The sequence below is a fragment of the Gymnogyps californianus genome, chromosome 17 (genome assembly GCF_018139145.2).
Source record: "Gymnogyps californianus isolate 813 chromosome 17, ASM1813914v2, whole genome shotgun sequence".
Lineage (NCBI taxonomy): Eukaryota > Metazoa > Chordata > Aves > Accipitriformes > Cathartidae > Gymnogyps > Gymnogyps californianus.
In genome coordinates this window covers 3,913,105-3,934,398 of record NC_059487.1, presented here as the reverse complement: position 1 = coordinate 3,934,398, position 21,294 = coordinate 3,913,105, and the positions used below count along the sequence as shown (strand labels likewise).

Sequence of the window (21,294 nt, the reverse complement as noted above, 5' to 3'; positions counted from 1 at the left end):
TAAAGGTGGAAGGGCACCGTTTTACATCTTGATCCGGAATACCTGTTAGCCAGCACTACCCAGCAACAGCCCTCCGCGTCAGCTGGCCGCATGCATGAGTTGTGGAAGACAGACCAGTTTGCAACCTTCAGCAGTGTATACCAGAGCACTGGGACTAAAAAAAGCTATGCACGATGCCAGTGCTTCTGCGTATCATAAGCCAACAAAGTGAAATAGCTCATCAAATCTGAAAGATAGATTCCACTTTGGCTATTTCTTTGTTGCAATTCATTAAAAAAAATGAATACCACCAACAGTATCACTACACATAACATCATGACACCAATTTTCCGCCTCCAGTTATTGAAGACTGCGAACAGCACAGGCTTAAGACTACAATGAGAGATTCTCATTTCTTTAAAAAAGCTCAAAAGGAATGGAAAGAATGATGAGAGCCAAAAGCTTTCAACCATATTCTACGCAGAGCGAGCAGCAAAACAAAGCAGTCCTGGAGAGAAAGACAGACCAGAATTTATATGGGGGATTATCAGGCATACAGGTTGAATCTGTAGGAGGATGAGGGTAAACACACAGTGAGGAATCAAGATTAGTATTACTTAAACTGAATGAGAATTAAAAAATAGCAGTAAGAGAATAATTGATTCTGGAGATTCCAGGCAAATCCACCACAAAGGCTTTTCTTTTCTCCTCCTGTTTTTCTTCCCCTCTCTTCAGAACAGAAGCTCTTAATTTGTGCTGAAGGCAGATATATGGAGCCCAAGAATGAGAAAGTTTATTACATTTACTTGAAAGAAGAGCTCAGATAAAGAGCAGCTGTTGTGATGCCTACAAGTGATGCGATGGTTCAGAGGATGATAGCATGTTTCCATTTTAACTCTCCACTTTTGCAAAGCTATTTAGAAACTAGCTTGAAATCATAAAAATGGAAAACAAGTAAAATTCCCATTATCACAAGTTCAAATTTACAGATGTGACTTAATTTTTGTATGGTCTTAAACAGACACAGGGAGATCAATCTTTTGACTGATACAGGCAAAAACTTTACAGTGCATGACAATGCTATGGATGTATAATAGACTTGTCGCACCCTACGAACAAAAACTAATTAACCTTTGCACCAGCCGGTCCCCCCTAAGCAGTTACTCTGCTCTCATCATGGTTATCATTAAAAATCCACAGCCACACCAGCTGCAGACATTACAAAACCAGTGAGCAAAGTCCAGAGGTGGGTACAAAATGAATACTGAAATAAGGCCACCTTTCGAGCCCGGCTGGTCAAAGGTGCTTTAAGTACCACGGTGGCCTACAAAAACCGTGCCCGATAAGACTTCACCCTTGAGCCGGCTGAGCAGCATGCAAAGGAGGATACTCACCATTTTACAGTAAAAAAGGAGTCATATGGCCAATGCATTAGGGAGTCTGTGTATACACGCTCTATGTGTGCTGCATATAATACTGGGAAACCTTCTGTACTTTGCCAAGTTGAAGCAGCACTTCTAGGCACGTCTTGAATGAAGATTTTTCTTTTCCTCTACAGTGGTATTATGAAACAGTCTCTTTCATACTTACCTCTCTTGTGACATTGTCACATATCCTAACGCTACCATATAGTTTTTTAAATGTCCAGTTCCTGGAAGAAACTGAGAAGCTAATGCATTAATAACAACCCTGTTTCTGAACATTGGCTCATTGAAAAATCTATTTAAGAAAAGAGAGGCATAATGTATTTGTAATAGCTGTGGGTTTGTCATGCCTGTGGAAGTGCTATTTAAGGACACTGACAACGATAATCTGTTTATGAAGAACTTTTTAAGTGACCCACAGTACCTGACCAGCGGCTGATACACCTTAGAAAGCATCTCCAGATACCAGGAAATGGAGAAGAAATACTGACTGCCCAAATAAGTTGGTGTAAGTGTATGAAGGTTAGGAACACGCAATACTGCTGTCCTCGAAAATGTAACAGCCCTCCTCCGCTTCTCCACCTGCGGCTGCCGCCTCCTCTGCCCCATCTCTCAGCCCCTGTGCAGAAGGCTTCAGGGGACATTCAGACAGTTCCTCCTGCAAACATTCAAGCAGAAGAAAGGGGGGAAAAAACCCAACTCTGAATTTCACAAGCGAGTCCATCATGCCTTGCTCCTTGCGTTAAAACTAAATAAACCAAAACAAATCCTTTCTGATTTGACCTTCACTTCTGGCTTTCATGTCCAATGTCCAACGACTGCCTTCCCCCCCCACCCCTGCTTTGCCTGGCTACTGGTTCATCTACAAATAAATGGGATTGCACAACCTACCAGCCACAGCCACAACACATGGCCAGCAGCATCCTTTCACACCAGGCGGGTGTTGTAAGGTGACAACAGCCTCCATAGCACTCCAGGTAAATCCATGCCTGCTTTGATTCCAGGAGGACTTGGCTCACACAGGGATAATCAATTTTATTCTGCTTTTTCAAAAGACCTTTCTTTTCTGAAGCGACCCAGTGTATGCCAGCAGTGGATGCTTTGAATTTCAGAGGTGATGTTTTCAGTCTATTGTTGCTCATCTATCCCAAATTTTACCTTAAACACTGTGCCTCTCCCAGCCTCTCCCCTCCCGCTGCTTATTTTAACTGGGGAGCCCAAGATTAGGGTCTGTCAGCGCAGCAGAGCTCTAGAGTAGACAATGTCCTCTAGAAACTGGGCTGAGGTGATCAAACTCAGTTCACTTGTGGCCTCATCCAGTTTTGCACCAAGTTCTTCACTAATTCGAAGTTGGTTCATTAGCTCCCCGGGTTAAGGCAGCCCCTAAAGTCAACATTTTTAATCCCTCTAAGTCTTGATACCAAATTTGGTGAAAATAAAGATGCTCACTGGGTTAAGCGGGCATCCACATGCCAGGAAGTTTGAGTTGTCTTCTCAGCAGGGAATATTTTTCAGTAAGAGCAACATAAGTGTGTCTGTTATTAACAATTAATTATGGTGATACACAAACTTGTGCTAAAAAATAACTTTTAGAAGACAGAGATTTGTTCAGGGGAAAAGAAAAAAAACCCAACATTTTCATGCATTCAACTTAAAAAGTGTGATAAAACCCTCTGAAATAAATAGCACAAAACAGAATAAACCTGTCAAAGGAATAACATTCCAGTGTATCAGAAGACAAAATGTAATAACAAACAGATTTGAAGTGGGATTAGATCTGTTTAAAAAATACATTATCTGTCTACAAAACCAGAACATATTTCAGAAAACAGAGCCCTCTTAAATGAATTTGAGGGAGCAAGACCTATTAAACGAACAGTTTTCATATGCACCAAAACTGTGTGTGAACAGTAGGAATTTTTTTCCTCCTCATTTTCCATTGTTTTTTTGCAGTCTCCTCCCCATGATTTCACTGGTCACCTTTCAGACCCAGGTTCATTTCTGAGGCCTCAAGATTGTTGAGCACTCATCTCCCGGGAAGTTCCCTTTTTCAGTGCTGATGCACTACAAAAAGCAGGACCATTTCTCTCAAAGGCATTTGAACTTCACAGTAATCCCAGTACCTTTCTGCCCCGTATCATTACAGCTGCCCGGATGCGTAGTTAAAATAATTCTTAGGTGAGGAAGTCATAGCTAGATAGGAATATAACCATGCAGCACTGGGAGAGGAACATTCCTACAAAAATTTAATCCATCCCCAAACTGAAAAACCAACCCTTCTTTCCCCTCCCTTTTGTATTCATCACATGTAACTCTGTCACATCCCCACAAGTCGTTCTATGCACATCAGGCTAAACTAGAAGAAACTACTTCCACAAGCTGACGGGATTTCCTCTCTGTATTTAAATTTTCTGGAGTGAAATGATGGTACTGGTCCCAGTGTTATACACAACGAGGCAAGTTTATAACACACAGACCTGCAAGTTCATTCTGCTGGAAACTGCGAAAGCCTTGAGAAGTTCTGAACCTCCCCACTAGTGATCTGCGAATGACTTTACATAGTGCTACTGAGGCTCAACTCTGCAATGTCTCTGATTCCAGCAGAAGTTTCTATATAGACGACTGACAGAATCTAGTTTTCATTTTCCTGCCATCATTTCTTCAACACAGACAGCAGGACTCAGCTGTCTAAGGGTAAGTGTAATAATCAGCCCCAGAAAATACCGTAGCTACTTTAATTAAAAAATGCAAGGTCATCTCCATGCATGCTCAGGGAGATATTCAGCCTCTGCAGAGGGCCAGCAAGGGATCCATGAGGCTCTTCAGTCATGCTCAAGTGCTCCTTTGAAGATTTAAGTGATGTTTGGACCTCCAGATGACCCTCTGCACAGACGTATATTCACTTCAGTGCACAAGGAGTGCCATGTAAGGGGTGCCCCCTTCATACTGTTAGTTAGAATAATTGTAAAAGTATTTTCCCATGCAAACCAAATATGAAACAAGAAGTCCTGAAGCTGCTCAGACTTCTGGAAGTTTGAACAGTTTTCCTTTTCCTGAACTGATAATCACCTGTGCTCAAGAGGCTGGGCGGGTTTCGCGTGGTCACCTGTTGCCTACCTATTACTGCTAAGGACAAGCAAAATCGTTCCCAGGCAGCATGCACAAGAAAAAAAAAAAGGAAAAAAATAAAATGTACCTCATAATGATTATTAAAGTTCCATTCTTTCATTTGCAAGAACTCACATTTTAAAGAAAGAAGAAATGAGTATCAAGAGATAAGGAACCATTAATGAGCCCTCTGCCTTGGTTTCAATTACACTGTGAAATTAATTTAATGCACTTTAAGAATACAAGAGGTAATTGCTCTCTCTTGGTAAGAGGTTGCAATTTTCTCTAATAAAGTGTCAATATAAATATGTTGCTTTAAGACACGGAGAACAAGTCAGTTAATTCAGAAAGAATGGGACATATTAAAACAAATGCTATCAAGGAAACGAAATGGCAAAACTAATAAATAAACTGGCTGAATGAAAATTGTAATGGCAGAGAGCTGGTAAATCGGGGTTTAATTAGAAACTTATTTTTAAAGAGTGTTTTATGCCTATGATATACATCCAAGTGACTAATGCCGTGAAAGATGACACTACTCCAGTAATTTAAAAAAAAAGAGGAGTAGCCCACGTGAGGAGAGACGTTTATGGCTGGAAGTGGTAAGAAATCCGAGACCAATGAATTTGAAAATAAATACATACGTAGATACAAAAGGTTCATAATGCTTGTGGATTTAAAACATGCTGGCAAAATGTGAAATGGCTACACAGATTGGACAAATGCAGAGAGCTTTCTGATGGATCGTCAAATGTCACCACAGCAAAGGCTGATGACAAGTCCCTGCCACCGGCATCAGCCAACTCTTATACTGAGACACTGGGCGGAAGGAAATGAGCTCAACAGATTGCTTACCCAGGTGGGTATCTCCTAGCTCTGCTTTGGAGGATGCACTACTGGTGTCATGACCTAGTACTCTGAAATGCTGAACCCTCCCTGACATTTAATAAGCCAATACACAAAGATTTGGGAGATCTTTCTTGCGACCACAAGAATCAAGGTCATCTGAACAGGAGCGGCACACAGAAAACCATGCAGAAGAGTGCACCACTGGGAGAGGTGGGAAGCAGCTCCTGTGTGGAGCTGAACTGAACTGAAAAAGGGTCGATCTGAACAGTCTATTTCTTGGTAAAAGCGGAGGAGAGAAAACAGGGAAATCTCCAAAACTCTCTTTAATGGACTAGAACACTTTTAAAAGAGTTGTCTGCTTTCATTTTCTTGGTTTTGAGGCAATGGGACATCCAAAGCAAATTGCCTCCCAGCCTGCTGCAGTAGCGACAGTGGAACAGCCTCATGCATCTCTCAAGTAACTCAAGCTACTCAGCTTCTGAACAGGTGCCTTGCAGCAACACCCAAGATGTGTTATAATCCCCCAGTAACACACTGCCTAACACATTTTATTGCCTAATTACTCCCACACTCACATTTAGTGCCCTTGTTAATCCAGTACTTCAAGAGAATACTTGCCTTGCTTAAACACATCTCGATCCTAATCTTCCTGTTATTGGTGTAAATCAGAACTCATTTCACTAACATTAATGGAGCTACTATAGTGTCAAATGTCTACGAATGGAAAAATCAGGCCTTTATCCCAAAATGAACGTTTAGTCTGGCACCAGTAGTATGTATTTATTTTCTGGTGTCAAAACAAAATATGCTTTTTCTCTGGTACCAACTCAAAGCAGAGCTTTTAAGCTGTCAATGCTGAGGTTAGCCCCGACTCCAAAAAAGTTTTTTTTTTTCCCTGACTCTTACCAAAGACACCACAGCGGTATCTTTGCTAGCAGCTCTGATGATTTTGTCCAAGGCAGACTACAGGTTCGCTCATTCTATCCTCAGAAAGACAACAATGCAAATAAAGGCAAATACAGGGCAATGCCATTAAAGATAATCAATATAATGAGTAGACAGAAGACAGCACAGACACAGTATGTCATCCAGAACATCCCAGCTACCAGCCTTTGATCAGGTCACAATGTAACCATAGTTTCATGAGTGTCTCCGTCCACTGCCACACAGCAGAGAGAGGGCAGATATGACACCGCTCTCTTCAGGGGTTGGGATGTGGAGTGTCTAAGTCCTTCTATTCATATGGAGTTAATGTATGGTGGGAATTCAGCCTCATAACATATGGAAATCTGAAACTATGGGAAAGCTCCAAACCACAGAACCACATTGTTCAGCTATTGCTCAGCTGCTAATACTTCACAGATGGCAGCAATGGAAGACACTGTTAATGTTACCAAGACTACAGATTCGCTTGTGATGCTGCCTTGCTTGTGAGCTGCAGGCAATACCCTACCTTTGAAGAGCTAAAACTGCATAAAATTAGCCACAGATGTGCATATTCCAGTGTCCTTGCTAATGGTGAGGCACTGCGACATACACCACTGCAATTCTCAGAGCGAGGACAAGAGGAAAAAAAGAAGGGGAAAAAAAGAATTTCCACAGAGACTTCCACACTCCATCTAGAGAAATAAAGACATCTGCCTATAAATCCAAAAGTGATATCCATTGAGACAGTGAGAATAAACACTAGAACTACTATCATTTCTTGTCCTTTTCCATTCATGTCAATCAAGAAAAATCCTAAAGAATAAGATCACCAAAAAAGCAGTGGCTCTAGGCTTCCTCAGGCTCTACCCCTCTCTTTTATATCTCTTCTCAAACTAATATCAGTAACAGATCCTTTTTAAAAAAAGAGACGACATTCAGAAACAACAGAATGAGGGTAGCTTATTGACTCTTTCTGGTGACCTAACAGGTTAATGAAAATTACATCGGTTTGCAGAAGTCAACTCAAGGTCAAACACTTAGGTGACACTTTTCCAAAGTACCCAAATCAGACAGTGCAAATCAAAAGGTCATGCAAGAATGGTACTTGTCAAGCTACGTAGGTTTTTATTTTTCTTTGAATAGTCACAGAGCAAATATCTTTTCTGCTAGCATGACAACATTCTTCCACCAACTCCAGAACAAGGAACGACTGAAACGGAAGAAACTAAGGTTTCCAAAAATGAATTAATCCAGTTTCTCTGGTCTCATGAAAAGACCTCTAGTCATGCTCTGGGAAAACCCTGGGGAGACTCATTTCACCCAGACTCATCTTACCCAGTCCCGCTCATTCTCCTTCTACCACCAGAAAGCCAAAATAAGGTATTCGAAATGGTCACGTCACTACCAGCTGGAAAAACTGAGGGGGAAGGAGGGGAGACTGAGACACATAGAATGTTTGTAACCCAGAGAAATGAATTAAATAAAGATTTTATGAGGAACTTTTTAAAAGGAAAGCAACAAGAGGATACGGGGAGCACCAGAGCCACAGATGAAAAGGAGAACGGGGAGAAATGGCTCATCCTCCTTGGCTTTCAGTGGTGACACAACTGCTTACAGCCCCACCAGTTTGCGTATCAGGTGCCAGCAGTGAACACAGCTGCACAGGGGGACCTCCGCGCAGCACCCGCCATCCCAGCGCATGGCTTTCTGTAACAGACTGGGGGATGTCTCCATATGAAGACGGAAAAAGTCCTCTTCTGGTACACAATAACTGTTAGCTGGGGCTTCTTTGAGCCCTCCCAACTCCTCTGTAAGTGGAGATGCAGAAGCAATCAGGAGAAAGTACCTAGAAGTAATTAACTTCTGTTACTGCCACAAGACAGAAAGGAGTGAAAAGAATGGAAGAAATGGGATAGTGCCTCAAATTAAAAAAAAAAAGTCATGGGTTCCTGCCAATTTCGTTTAACTCTCAAAAGACTCCACAGGCAGTAATGCAGTTATTTCACATTACAGCAAAGCAGCAGGAGCACAAGATGGCAACCCTAAGTTTTGGAAATGGAGAGCTACCTGTAACACAGCCCATGGCAATTACCCTATCATTTCCTTACAGCTCATTTTGAGACTACGACATGCATTGACAAAGTCTTTTTACAGCTACTCCTCTGTGTTACAAGTAAATTGGTTTCTGACACCTTTGCTGGCAAAGTAGCCCCTGGGGTGATTTTTAAGTCCTTAGAAGAGTTGTGAAAAGCAACTCTAAACTCCAAGAAGGAACCCAGACATTGTCATCATTGGTCCCTCAAGAGCTACACCTTGTGAAGCAACCTGGGGATCGGAGCATTGCATCTTAACAATATTTGTCTCAGGTTTGCTCGGTCTGGTCTATTTGACCTATCAGTTTGGTCTATTCTGAACTAACGGCAATGGAAATAAGGAATGTACTCTACTAGTTTGTTGAATTATACCATGAAAATGGTGTGATATAAGAACTGTGCCCCGCTGTGTTCAAGGTTAGGCTTACTCGAGATCTCCTCTTACTTATCTACTTTATACAGCCGCGGAGAGAACGAATTTAATAGGAAGTTAATGTTGCTTTTTCAGTGACGTTCTGCCAATAGCAAGAACAGTCCTCAGGACAGGAAAGCTGTCGACAGAATAAGGGAAAGGAGGAACCACAGAGACAGAGAAAGATACCCTGTCTTAAAAAAATAACAAAGTCCACACATATAGTGCAGTTGTTCTGGAAATTGTTGTTCTGCGTTCATAATCTTCCTTGGAAAAAAAAGAAAAAAAAAAAGAAAAGAAAGAGGTTTTTTTCTTTGAATAGTAACTGTAATCAAGTTGTGTCACCACTGCAGCTTTTACATTACTGGCATTGTGCTTTGCAGGAAAAAGAGACCCACATACCTTTTGTTGCCAGCCGGACACAGTTGATTTTTGTTTCCTGAAAAATAAAAAAAAAGAATATAGGAAAACATCAAGGTGTGTAATTTGCCCATCTACAATAAACATACATTCCTTTCAAAAGGTACTAAAACAAATAAGCATTTTTCTTACACTTCACCTCTGAAAATACCACCAACAGTTTTAGTTGCATAAAACACTCCATACTAATGGACTTGCCTACAGCTGCTTCTCTAACTGTTGAGAAGTTAAGAGTGACAACATGTTTTTCCACACTCGATGTGTGAGTGATGGGTCCCGCGTAACTGCCTGATTAACTAATAGAATGTACCAGTTAAATGACCTGATCCGTAATAGGCAGACAAGCCTTGGGTCAAAAGTACATGCAACTGTACATCTGATTTTCATGCACCATTACTGCAAATTTTGCAAATTGGGTATTTATTTAAACACATGGCAAACAGACACCGAAGCAGTCATTTGAATATTTCAGCTCTCAAATATGTATGTGAAGCAAAACAGCATGCTGTATGGCTAGCTCTGCCAAATGAGCTATTCAAACACAACCCACACCACTGCAGTTTTTCATTGCAGAGCTGGGATAAAACCCAACGCTTTTGTTCAATCCACCTCAGAGCCTGCAGATCCGCGTAAACAGGAGTTTGGATCGGAACAGCAATGTTGTATTTGGCTTAACTAACAGCTCAAACTCAGCAGCCTCCTCAGGCCACCTCTGCTGAAAACACATCCTTTCTGGTACCCCCAGCTCCTCGTTCTACAGCCCTTACTGGCACAGGTTGCTTCTGTCCAATGCACGATTGCTGTCCAAATCTTAATGTGTTGCTTTGGTTAAAAGGCTGACTTTGTCAGGCAGTAATCTGCTGCAGGGTTTTCGTAGCACTTTGTGTCTTTACATGCTCTTGTACGAATACTGCATAAATTACTGTGTGTAACAATGCTACATTAATATGGATGCTGTCTATGCTCTGGAAACAACAGCCTAGCAAATGCACTACTGAGCACCTCATTCCATCCTCAAGCAGTAAGATGAACACTGTGAAAGTCTGAATTTGCTCTTGGAGAAAATCTGTTCCATCTATGACAGACCCTCCTTGGCCTGAGCAGAAACACACGGTCCCATCGTGCCTTTCTCCTCACACTTACGTTGCACGTAGGAAGGGGACAATTGCAGGATCCACACTGGGAAATGCAAGAGCAATTCCCTCTGATCCCTTTCTATGCATTCCTCAAGATACAAGTCAGCCACACTGTCTGGATATAAGCAACCCTGTGTGTAGTCTAAAACTAACAAAATATTCAGGACAAACCGTCCCTTTGTTGATCTTGCCTTCAAACTCTCTTAAGGAACTCCTGGATCACCGAGGACAAATCATGTCTATCAAGGACATCCTTTCCCAGCCACACAGCCCCCAGAGTGGGACTGAAGCACTGTTTATCCCAGTAAACCAGAGCCATCTCTGCACTGACCCCTCTTTCTCCCTCAAAAATCAACTCCTCTACACAACCTGTGCAACCGTCAGCACTACAAAGTCAACATAGCTGTACAACAGAGCTCCCCATTCATCTCTGCCTCGTGTATAATCAGCTCGAATTGCCAGCCATTCTGGAAATCCAAAATCTTTATTACTAGTGATGATACATGAAGCAGGAAAACTATGGTTTTATTTTCAGAGCACAGCCTCAGCGCATAATGCTGGGAATTATAAGACAGACAGATTCTGTTGTAGTTTAGAATCTAGGACAAGGTGACCTGGAAAATCAGTGATGAAAAATAAAATAAATAAAAAATATCAAGATAGCATTTTTGCAGTCTAAAAGTAGGTGGACACTTGCTCACATTTCATTGTGGAAAATTTTCTTGTGTATTTGTTGCTTTCTGCTAGCTTCAAAGTGCAACAAAAAGCTGGAGAAATTAGTCAATGTTGAGAAAAGAAGAGGTGAGAAAACAAAAACTGAAATCTTGTTAATGATGCTGTAACTGATCTCATTTGAGCATGTGCATATTCCTGCACATTACCCTCCCACAGGGTAATTTGAGAAGACAGGATGTAGTGTGTCTGTTTGCATCTACATCTACTAATTCCTGCGTTTAGCACAGACAATCATAGTTATTAGAAGACCATGATTTGGCACTGCCAAAAGCAAGGGCAATCAATCACTAGAGGAACAAGACGTCTGGACTTCAGAACTTCATTTCAAATTGCATTTTCTGAGAAGGAAAACATAAAAGAAACCTGCACAGACACCAAACATCCAGCTACTAGGGATGCTTAAGTTTAAAGACTTGAACTTAGTCCATATTCCTGATTAGGGCTGATTATTCCATCGATTTCCATTGATCACCTCATTGATCAAGCCACTGCTCATCTCTTTGGTGTCTCATAAAAATGAGATCTCTTTAAATTTACTCTATTTTTCCTTGATTGACGCTGAGGATGGTGAGTTTTTATGAACCTTTCTACCAAGAAACAGAATAAACACACTTTTTTTTCCAAAAAACAGTAAAACCATTTTCACACAATCACATTTGTTTTCTGAAAAATACTACTTTTGATTCAGACAAGGTGCTTTAGTGCCCACAGTAAAGTAAGATGCTTCTGTTTAGCCAATAGAAAAGCACGAATAAACAACATAGGTAATTCTCAATTATCCATCCAGACGGCTTAAAGCAATTATAAGAAAAATAATGAAATAGAGATAATTAAAAAGTTGTAAAAAACCAAAAATAATTTCCCCAAATTTCTGTCTGCGTGTTGTTTCTGAATGTTCCTTCAAACGCTGTGATACCTAATTCCCATTTTACGATATCACAGAAGTTTTACAAGGCCTCATATGTCTACAACAACCTTAATGATGACCCAAGATCTTATTATTCAGCATAAAATATCTATTTCATATTATGGCTGAAGTCAAAGGAATAACTTACTTTAAGATCCCACTAGCGCCACTATTTTGGCTCTATATCACTGCCAGGTTAAGGCAGACATTTTATATCCATACAGTAATAGAACAATGTAGGCGTATTTTAACCAAGCTCCTGCAATAGGAAAACACTGCATGAATACGTCCTACAGCTCTTGATCCAACCTTCATTTTCCAACATGCTTCGTATTCAGAAAGCTTACCCCATAATTAAGCCCATCTACATATTTACGTAAGTTTGTTTTCTGGAACTTACTTCCATATGAATAAAACATGCCTACCGGGTACCCTCACTCAAGGCTGAACCCTGGCTAAATTTTTAAGTCCATACACCATGGACACAGACCACATGAGGACTGTGTTTTGGAGCGTTGGCAGGCTGTTCCTGGAGGGCAGACCCAGACCTACAGTTAGAATGAGCTGGAGACCCTCTGAAGAGAGCACAGCGTGTGCTGAGGAGCTGGGTAAGCCCCCTCTGCCAATACAGCTCATGCACGCAGACTTGAAACTACACACCAGGAGCCTGTTTTAGCATCCCTCTGAATATTCAGATTTTTTTTTAAACATTCTTCTAATATAGTTTGTTTCTTTCTTTTTCGAAGCAAGGGAGCTCATGCTGTCTACTAATTACTTAGGTTCCTAAACGCACATTTCACTGAAGTACACTGGATGATAACAAGACAAGTTCTGCCTCTGTCTCTTCAGTGTTTGGATGGGAACAATTTTCTGCAGAAAAGGGCTATGAGGGCAGCAGGACATATGTTTATGTGACAGCTGCGTCTTCACAACCTAAAAGGGCAAATGATTTTTTTTTTTCTTTTCTTTTAAAATGACAGCTTGCTGTTTACAGACTACGAACAACAATAAAAGCAGCAGAGCTTTTTCATCCATCTGTTTTCACACCCACAATCTTTTCTTTCCTTTACTATTATTATGACTTTGCATTAGTTAAACAGTGCTTGCCTTGTCTGAAGAACCACCTGCCAGCACCAGCGAGACCTGCGGTCCCCAGCCGTACCGTTCGGGGCTGCCCTGCAACAGGCACAGTTTCATCAGGCAGCTCAAATCAGGGACAGGCAGTTTTAACTTTTGCTGGTGCACAGGCAAGACAAGTAATTACCCATCTCCCACTCAGTTTCAACTTTAGTTCCTCATGTCCCAGAGCTATACACCGAGCATGCTTGTTTGCACCCTGCTTCACACAGGATAGAAACCGTGGTTCTGTCCACTGAACATCTTAAGGAATTATTTTTTTTGGTCCTCAACAAATTGTGCCCAAGTTCACAGGAGCTCTAGATCGCGTGTTTCTTTTTTATCCCACTGAAGCCAACTGTTTGCTGTCTTTAAAATTAATCATGTGCATATGTCTACGCAGGGTCAATGGACTCCCCTATAATTTCTATTGCCAGCTTAAGGAAACTGCTAGTTCTCCCAGAGATTGAGCAAAACCTAGTATTGCCTTTCCAATTATCAGCTGCTTTTAGTATCCATGTCATTTGGAGAAGAGAGGTTTAAACAAAGTGGTTAGGGCTTTTATTATTTACAATAGAAATTTATTTCAGTGATATATAGTTAATAATGGAATACCCACGCCTCTCAACCTCTCAAACGTACGGGAGACTGGAGGAGGATTTTACTTACTATCCAGAAAACACTCAGGTCCACATACTCTGGTCCAAGATGGCCAACCAGATGTGGAAACATGGGTTTACAAAGAGTGAAGTGCTTCCACAGCTGCTTTATTTCTGCCCCAGCAGTTCCAACTTGAGATTAAGGAAGAGTAAACATAAGTGAACAAAACTGTACACCCGAAATCCTACTGAACACAGAGCCCCTCAAAGCTGTTTAACAGTTCACAGAAGCAATGCAGGCAGCCTTGGTGCCACTTCATTTTTCAGAACACAACTCATGCTGAACTGAAGTACCTCACTGTTGTTTTTGTGGGCCATCTCCACAGGGATGAATGCCACCTCTCTGCCGGCAGCTCTATCCATACCTCCAAAACATCCCAGAAGAAGAATGTTGTGTACTGCGAGTAGACCTGTCAGCATCTAGAAATCCAGCCTGAAGTCCCCTGATAATAATGAACTGCCCAATTGTGCATGTAGTACAAGTCATTAGAGAGGAAAAAAAAATCAATAAGAATCTCTGTAGAGTCTGTCATTCCCCCCAAAATAATATTCTCATTGATTCCTGTGGTGCTACTTTTCACAATTCTGGCCTGCAAACATCATTCAGCTGTTGGACCCCCAGGCCGGAGGAGCAGCTGGCAGCGTCCCCCACCTCACCTCCAGCTGCCTTACAAAGGCTCCTGCCTCATCTCCCGTCTAGAGGAAAAATGGCCAAGAGTTATTGATGGTAACTGTGCCATTACAGATTTCATGTTAACTCAATGAGGTAAAATGCAACTCCAGGAAGGATTTTTAGGAATCTCTGGTTTCTGAGCTGCTCAAAAATTCAGGCAGGTTTCATACAGCAGCCAAAGAATTCTCCCCATTTGAGCGTGTCGCTGGATCGCTAACAAGAGACTGTCACCTACAGTGACCCAGATAAAGATCCTGGGGACAATAAAACCTGCAACGTTTAACTTTATTAAGTCAGTATAAGGGGAAGAGAGAATAAGGAGTAACACTGTGTTGCCACCCTGGCTTCACCTTTCAGAGGGATAAACACCGAAAGGGCTGGTGTTTTCAGGGGGCTGAGCTCAGGGAGGTTTTTCAGGAAGGAAAACTTCATGCTCTGTCAGGCAGCCATCTGTAGCAGGTGGCACCAGGACGACCAGCAAATATCAGTTAACTACCTGGATGGCTCCGACAGCGTGTGTGGAGATCCTGCCAGAGGAGAGCAAAGCCAGTTGTCCATTCTTCTTCCTGTGTCACTTCTTGTGCTAACTCCTTCTAACAATTAAACAGTAACTAATGGTGCTTCTCATCCCCACAGTTACAAAACCTGGAGCTTCTGTTTCCTTTTTCTCTTTTTTCCCCTCTTACTTCAAACTCTGACACATTTGAGCTCAGCATCTGGCTTTCAGTCCCTAGGAGGGAAATTCACACAATTTGGAAGCATTTTGTATGACAAAGCTGAAAACCATTCTGTTTCACACATGTTCTATTTAGACCCCTGTCTGGAAGCAACACCACGTTGACCAAACTTCACGCAACTGTCCACAGAAAAGAATTGAGCCAGCGACAGCTCTCTCATTCAAACTCTCAAACAAGTACAACATTGCACAAGAGAAGGCAGAAAAGCTCGTGATCTGATTTTGCAGCAATCTGCCACACTTGTTTTGCATCCAGCTGTTAATTATGTTCCTTTCACTGTAACAATCACAGCTAATGGTTGCAGAGCAGACGAGAACACCAAATGAGCACAGCCCTCCACATACAGAGGAGCTGAAACAATGCAGAACTCCTATAACACTTCTACCTCCTCCTAATCAAGCTTTTTGACCAAATACAGAATGTTTCTTCAAATTAAGCTCTCCCCAGAGTTCTACATTTCCAAAGGAATACGTTCTGGTTCACCGCACGAAGGTTTCTCACTGCAGGTTCCAGGTGTGGAAAGAAGTTTCATCATTCCACAACTGTCAGTGATTAATGAAACTATAGAATATCTTAATTAAAAAATGAGTGACAATGTCAAGTTTTTCATGTGCAAGGGAACATAATGCTATATTTTAATTGTGCTAAATTGTCACTGTTTCAGATTTTTTGCAGATGTGCATTACCAAAAATGCTATGTTGCATTCATAATTATCAGTAGGCTTTGCAAAGACCAGTCAAAGCTGCTCAGGTTATAGTCATACGTGAAAACCCAGAACTCTTAAATAGAAATTATACCTGTAAACAATTCTGGGAATGAAACAAAACTTGTTATTTACAGCTGCAAAAGACTGGATGCAAATCAGACCCTAATGTTTGAAATGTGGGGCTTAAGGATTTTACCAAGAAACAAGAAGTATCACAGCTACTCCTCTGAAGATCCATATTCCATTCTTGGACTTTTCCTCTATATTTTTTCCCATAGCACTGCACTTCGAGGATATATAAGCATATACTGTACCATTATAAAGTATTAACACAAGAAGCAATTGCTTACTCAAATAGGAATTTGCTTTGTCTGGCATGATACTTCTCATGCTGTCATAAACTGTGTATTGTTGCATACAGACTCTTTTGACTAACTTATGCTTAACAAGTCCTTTACAGTCTTGAGTTCCTATTAGAACAGCCCAAGCGAGTCATCCTTTTTTGAGTCCTTATCACCTCGTATGTACAGAGTGTGATGCAACCTGCCAGCTACAGCGATCCAGAAAAAGCAGGAACCACACATTTGTGCTGCCCTAATCCAGAATGTCAAGGGAAGCCTGCATTTCCATTCATATAAACCATTTATGGCATATTATATTGTACTTCAGCAAATAAAGTTTTTTCTTCTCTGGGGATCCATTCACTAGCAATTAACTATCACACAAGGGAGAACTAACTAGACACAGAGACACATATGCATATATTTCACAATTTCTTTTATAAAGGCAAATCCAACATTGAATTAATTGAGTAGTGCTGGAAGGAAACTGTATCGACTAGAAAGGAAACCAAGATGAAAAACAGCACAGTAGCGAAGAGATTTGTGCTTGGCAGCCACACAGCAGAAACTCTGCAGGAGAATGGTGATAAATGAAGGTAGTAAAACACCAAGATATGCTGTGAACATTCATTGGCATTGCTAGCCTGTTAAACGATGTACAGTCCTCTGTGATGCGCGGCTGCGTTTTGGGTGTAAAACACTATCCCAAGTGGAGACCAAAGCCTGCACCATTCACCTTTGATTGATTTTTCTAATTTTGCTCTTTCAGAGGTGATGTCTTTGACAATTTATCTATGTTAAAGTTAGATTCATGAAAGCACTGGCAAATGTGCTAATAACAGACTTGGCTACCCAACTTCTTGATGCCACGTTAATGCTCTAAGACTCTTCATGAGGCCAGAGTGTCAAATTGCATCATGTTATGTGATAATGAAAAACAATTAGGGGAGTCAAAGGGGAGGAAGGTGAATGACTGCTTAGACCGGATCTGGCTTGTACACTGTTAGCTGAATGGACCTGAAACAGGAGAGCTAAAAGAGAAGGTCACAAACTATCCTCGGCTGGAACAGAAGAACAGAAGAGGGAAAACAGGCCTTCCCTTTTCCTACGACGGGATCTGTTGGGGCATTACGTGTATGTCATTTGAGTCTGAGAATAGGGAAGACTATGTTTCCTGTGCAGTCTCCACTTTAAACATATCACAGAGTAAGTAGATGTAAAAATACAGTCCAGGGTATTCAAAAGGAGCAAGAAAGACAAGCACATAGTCCCCCCTGCAGTACGACTTACTCAAGCTGAAACTCCCAACCATAAGTGCTACATTATGATGTGACCAAATTCAAGCTACAAGGTAATCCAACTTCATAGCTTTTGGGTAGTTCTCATCTCATGTCGTCTCCTCCACAATCACAAGCACTGTGAACTGGAGACTATCAGGATATTGCAGTTACTTCTTTTAAAACCACAATAGCCCCTACTCTGACATTCATGCATATGCAAGGAAAAAAAAAAATCCAAACTCTAGGCAATTCATTTTGTAAATCCCATGCCACCATGTCCCTTTACAGAGTCTGGCTCCCCAACAGGTTTCTCATTGGATTTAGGCATCAGAGAGAGACTTGTGTGAAGGACAAGTAATGGCATGTTTAGTTTTCATCAAATTTCTGTAAGAAGGTAATAATAAGAAGGAGTTAAACTGGCATCCAATGGAGAAGGAAAGAGAAAAATGAGGAGGATAGACAGAGGTGGTCATATGCACAGATCCAGTTCAATTTTCTCTGTACTTACTCCATTTGCCTTGCTAAGAGCCTGGAAGTATATGCTGTAGCTTTTCAGAGGAGAAAGTGGAGCATTCCAGTAGCCATTGTAGGTTTTGTTGTCGCCCACTGTGAATGGCTGTGTGACGGGCAGGTTGATGGGTTTCAGCTCAGCGGCAAAGTAGTGTGGTGAGTCAAGACTGGAAGCGTTCTTGTAGCTCACTGGGACAGAGAAGCATTCAATGATGTCTGCAGCTCTCCGTGCTTTCTGCAGCTTCTCCTCCTTGACAACAAGTTGATAGACACTAGGAGGGAAAGAGGAAGGTAAGATTAGAGCCCCAAGAGCCTTAAATATCAAGAATGTTTCCAACAATAAAGGGAAAAGAGTAAAGCAAAGTAAGAAATACACAGCTAGGGCATCACAGCAAACACAGTTCTTGGCACACCAGTAACAGCAGTAGTGGTCACTGAAAGTTACTATGTGGGCAAGATGCTGACCACTTGCTCTGTTGATTTAGTTGAGTTAATCAAGATACACCTTGGTTAATGTCAGAATAGATTTCAATCACGTCACTCTTTGGGAAAAGGAATAACTAAAAAAACATCCAGTCTATAATGAATTTTTAATGTGCTGAATATTAGAAAGCAGATGCTTTCTTCTTCAGCTACCAAGTTGAAACATGAACTGTTTGCTTGGGCCAAACGGCGACTGCGCTAGAGGAGAGCATTAGCAGGTGGCAGTGGTGTCAGATCCCTTTTGAAACAGTTTCAGGGTGCAAGAACTAGTTTAGATCAAAAAGATTCTCACATCTTCTGAGAATGTAACTATTTCTGGCCCTCCTTCACATCTCTTTTTGGGATATATCCTGGGATGTAGAGTTCTCTAACTTTAATTCCTGACAGCAAGTCTCCTCCTACCTCCCATCACTAAAAGGCTGGCTTACATACTGAGCAGGTGGCTTTATAGCTCTCCCAATTCACTTTTGTTTCAGGAAACAACAACTCTTCATATTCTTTACAACTCTATGAAATGTTAATCCTTTTCGATTCCTGCTAAGCTTTTGGCCTCTATGATATGTAATAGCAATCTTGTTATTTCTAGCTTACTATTTCAGGCTCAAAGAGGTTACAAGGCATTCAAATGCACTCTGCCTTTTTTTTTTTCTTCCTCAGGCAGTTAACAAAGCCCTTAAGTTCAATTCTGCTACAGCTGAGGCAGGTTTACTGTCTGCTTAACACCACTCACCCATTTGACAAAGAAAGATACTGCTGCAGTCATTTTACTTTTTGTCAGGATATTCGCATGTGCTGCCCTCACCTGTCTGTGTGAGACTGGTCCTTTGTTTAGTGAGACAGGGGAGATCGATTAAAAGATTGGAAAGAGCCAGCAGTGTATCATTCTCCTGGCTTTCAGATGCTCATTGTTGCAGAAAGATTGGTCTGAAAAATTTTTAGCATAGCAATAGCTCATCAATGCTTCTGTGGGAAGTGAAGTTCTGGCACCTTCAACAAGCAGGAGTGAAACAAAACCTAGCTCATGCTTTTGAATTAACTGTTCCTTCAGGTCTGCGGGTATCTGGCACACTCTCTGTTAACAATGAGGCAGTCAGTGAATCACTTGGAAATCATTTGGCTCCCACTGCTAAACATAAAACCAACTAATCTTTACAAGTACAACCAATTTATGAATTACTCAGTACTGAAGTTGTCCTTACGCAGGCTGCTACTAGCATTTGCTAATGCAGCAGGAGCACCCACCAGACATATGGACTGCAGCTTTAACGATGTCCCGCCAGCAGTTCGGAAAACTTTCCTCAATCCTACAGTTCACTGGAGGCTTTAATAAAATATTTTAGACCTTCTCTGATATTTATTCTATGATTTTTAAAAAGATAAACGGGTTTCCCAGCATCACTTTAAGTATTATCACTGAGGATGTAGTGGGAGCTTTAAGCAAAAGCCTGTTTAACCTAAACCTTCTCCTCAGCTTAGCAACAGAAACTTTCAGCTTGCCATTTTGGACATTGTTTACTAACAGACTATCTGCAGATTCTTATTCTGATCCTTCTCTCTGGCAATAATAAACTACACTACTGGGAAAGTTTGTCATTTTGTTTGTCAGAAATGTGCAAAATTGTAGCTGACATTTTTATGGGCATTTGCCACATGCCTAAAAATGCTTCGTTTCTATTTTATCTGACCCCAACCACTTGTATTTTCTGGTTATAGAAAACGTTTCCTTTATGTATATACATAAATAGATACATATAAATATATATTCATCTCCTTTCAGCCTACACAGAGGCCAAGGGTTCCCTCTTCCCATCTCCCTAGCCCTACAGTGTCCAAAGGGTGACACTCATTCTCTCGGTTATCCCACTTGCAAGCCATGAGCCTACATACTTGTCTGTCTTCGGAGAGGAGGAAGCTCCCAGGGACATGAATTGCCAGATAACTGAACTCTTTCCCTCATTATTAGAGAACTTATTTACCTTTGAAGACATTCTCAGTTTCTCCCTTGACGATTCTAATATATGCTCCACCAGTAGAGGCACTCTTTTTTTTTATAATGAGCAAGAGTTTTGATACATATAGAACCTAATAACAGATACTTTTGCCTGCATTCTTTCACATTTTCACTTTCTTTCTTAGCCATTAACGCACTTCTTCCTTTCACGGGGATAACTCACTCTTTTCATGACCTAAAATTTTACTTTTAATGTTTATTCCTTTGGAATAAATTGAGGTGCCTCTGGAAGCACAACGGTACGTTCAGGAGCATTCACTGAAATGTGACAGACATCCCATTTGTGTTCAAGTTAAAACCCCGTTAATCTCCTGCTCAAATACTGTCTCCTTTTCTATGAAACAAGTATCTGAGCTAGTGCTGCTGTCATTGTTCCCTCTGTCTAAAAAACCTACTCTGGTGAAACTTAGGATGAGTGACTGACTCCTTTCTTGGCATTTTTTTCCTTTATGCCCCAAGCTCACACCGACTGACACAGCACGTTCATCTCTACGTGCTTTACGTGCTTGACTTGGTGACCGTCATCCTTCAGCCTCACTCTCTTCTCTGAGTCTCAGTTATTTGGTAGTGGTCAAGTGCCCACTCTCAAAGGAAGTGGTCGAGTGGCCAAGAGCGTGGCTGATTTCAAAGATTACTCTGGACTGAAGATTATCACTCTGAGAAATTGTTTCCTTATCAAACGATTACTCTGGGTCTCGCTTTCTGATACTTTGATCCATCTAGACCCTCCAGAAGTGCAGGATTCACAGCTCACTCCTAGCTAGTACACAGACTGGTACAGTCTCAT

General features: G+C 41.3%; 1 protein-coding gene across 1 annotated transcript in view; it reads right to left on the bottom strand.

Annotated features, from left to right (window-relative positions):
- Positions 1-21,294, bottom strand: part of PTPRT (protein tyrosine phosphatase receptor type T) — a 462,241-nt gene that overhangs the window by 76,674 nt on the left and 364,273 nt on the right. The window contains 3 exon segments of the mRNA XM_050907140.1: positions 4,473-4,529; positions 9,195-9,231; positions 18,012-18,285. Of these exon segments, the coding sequence (XP_050763097.1) occupies positions 4,473-4,529; positions 9,195-9,231; positions 18,012-18,285 (368 nt within the window).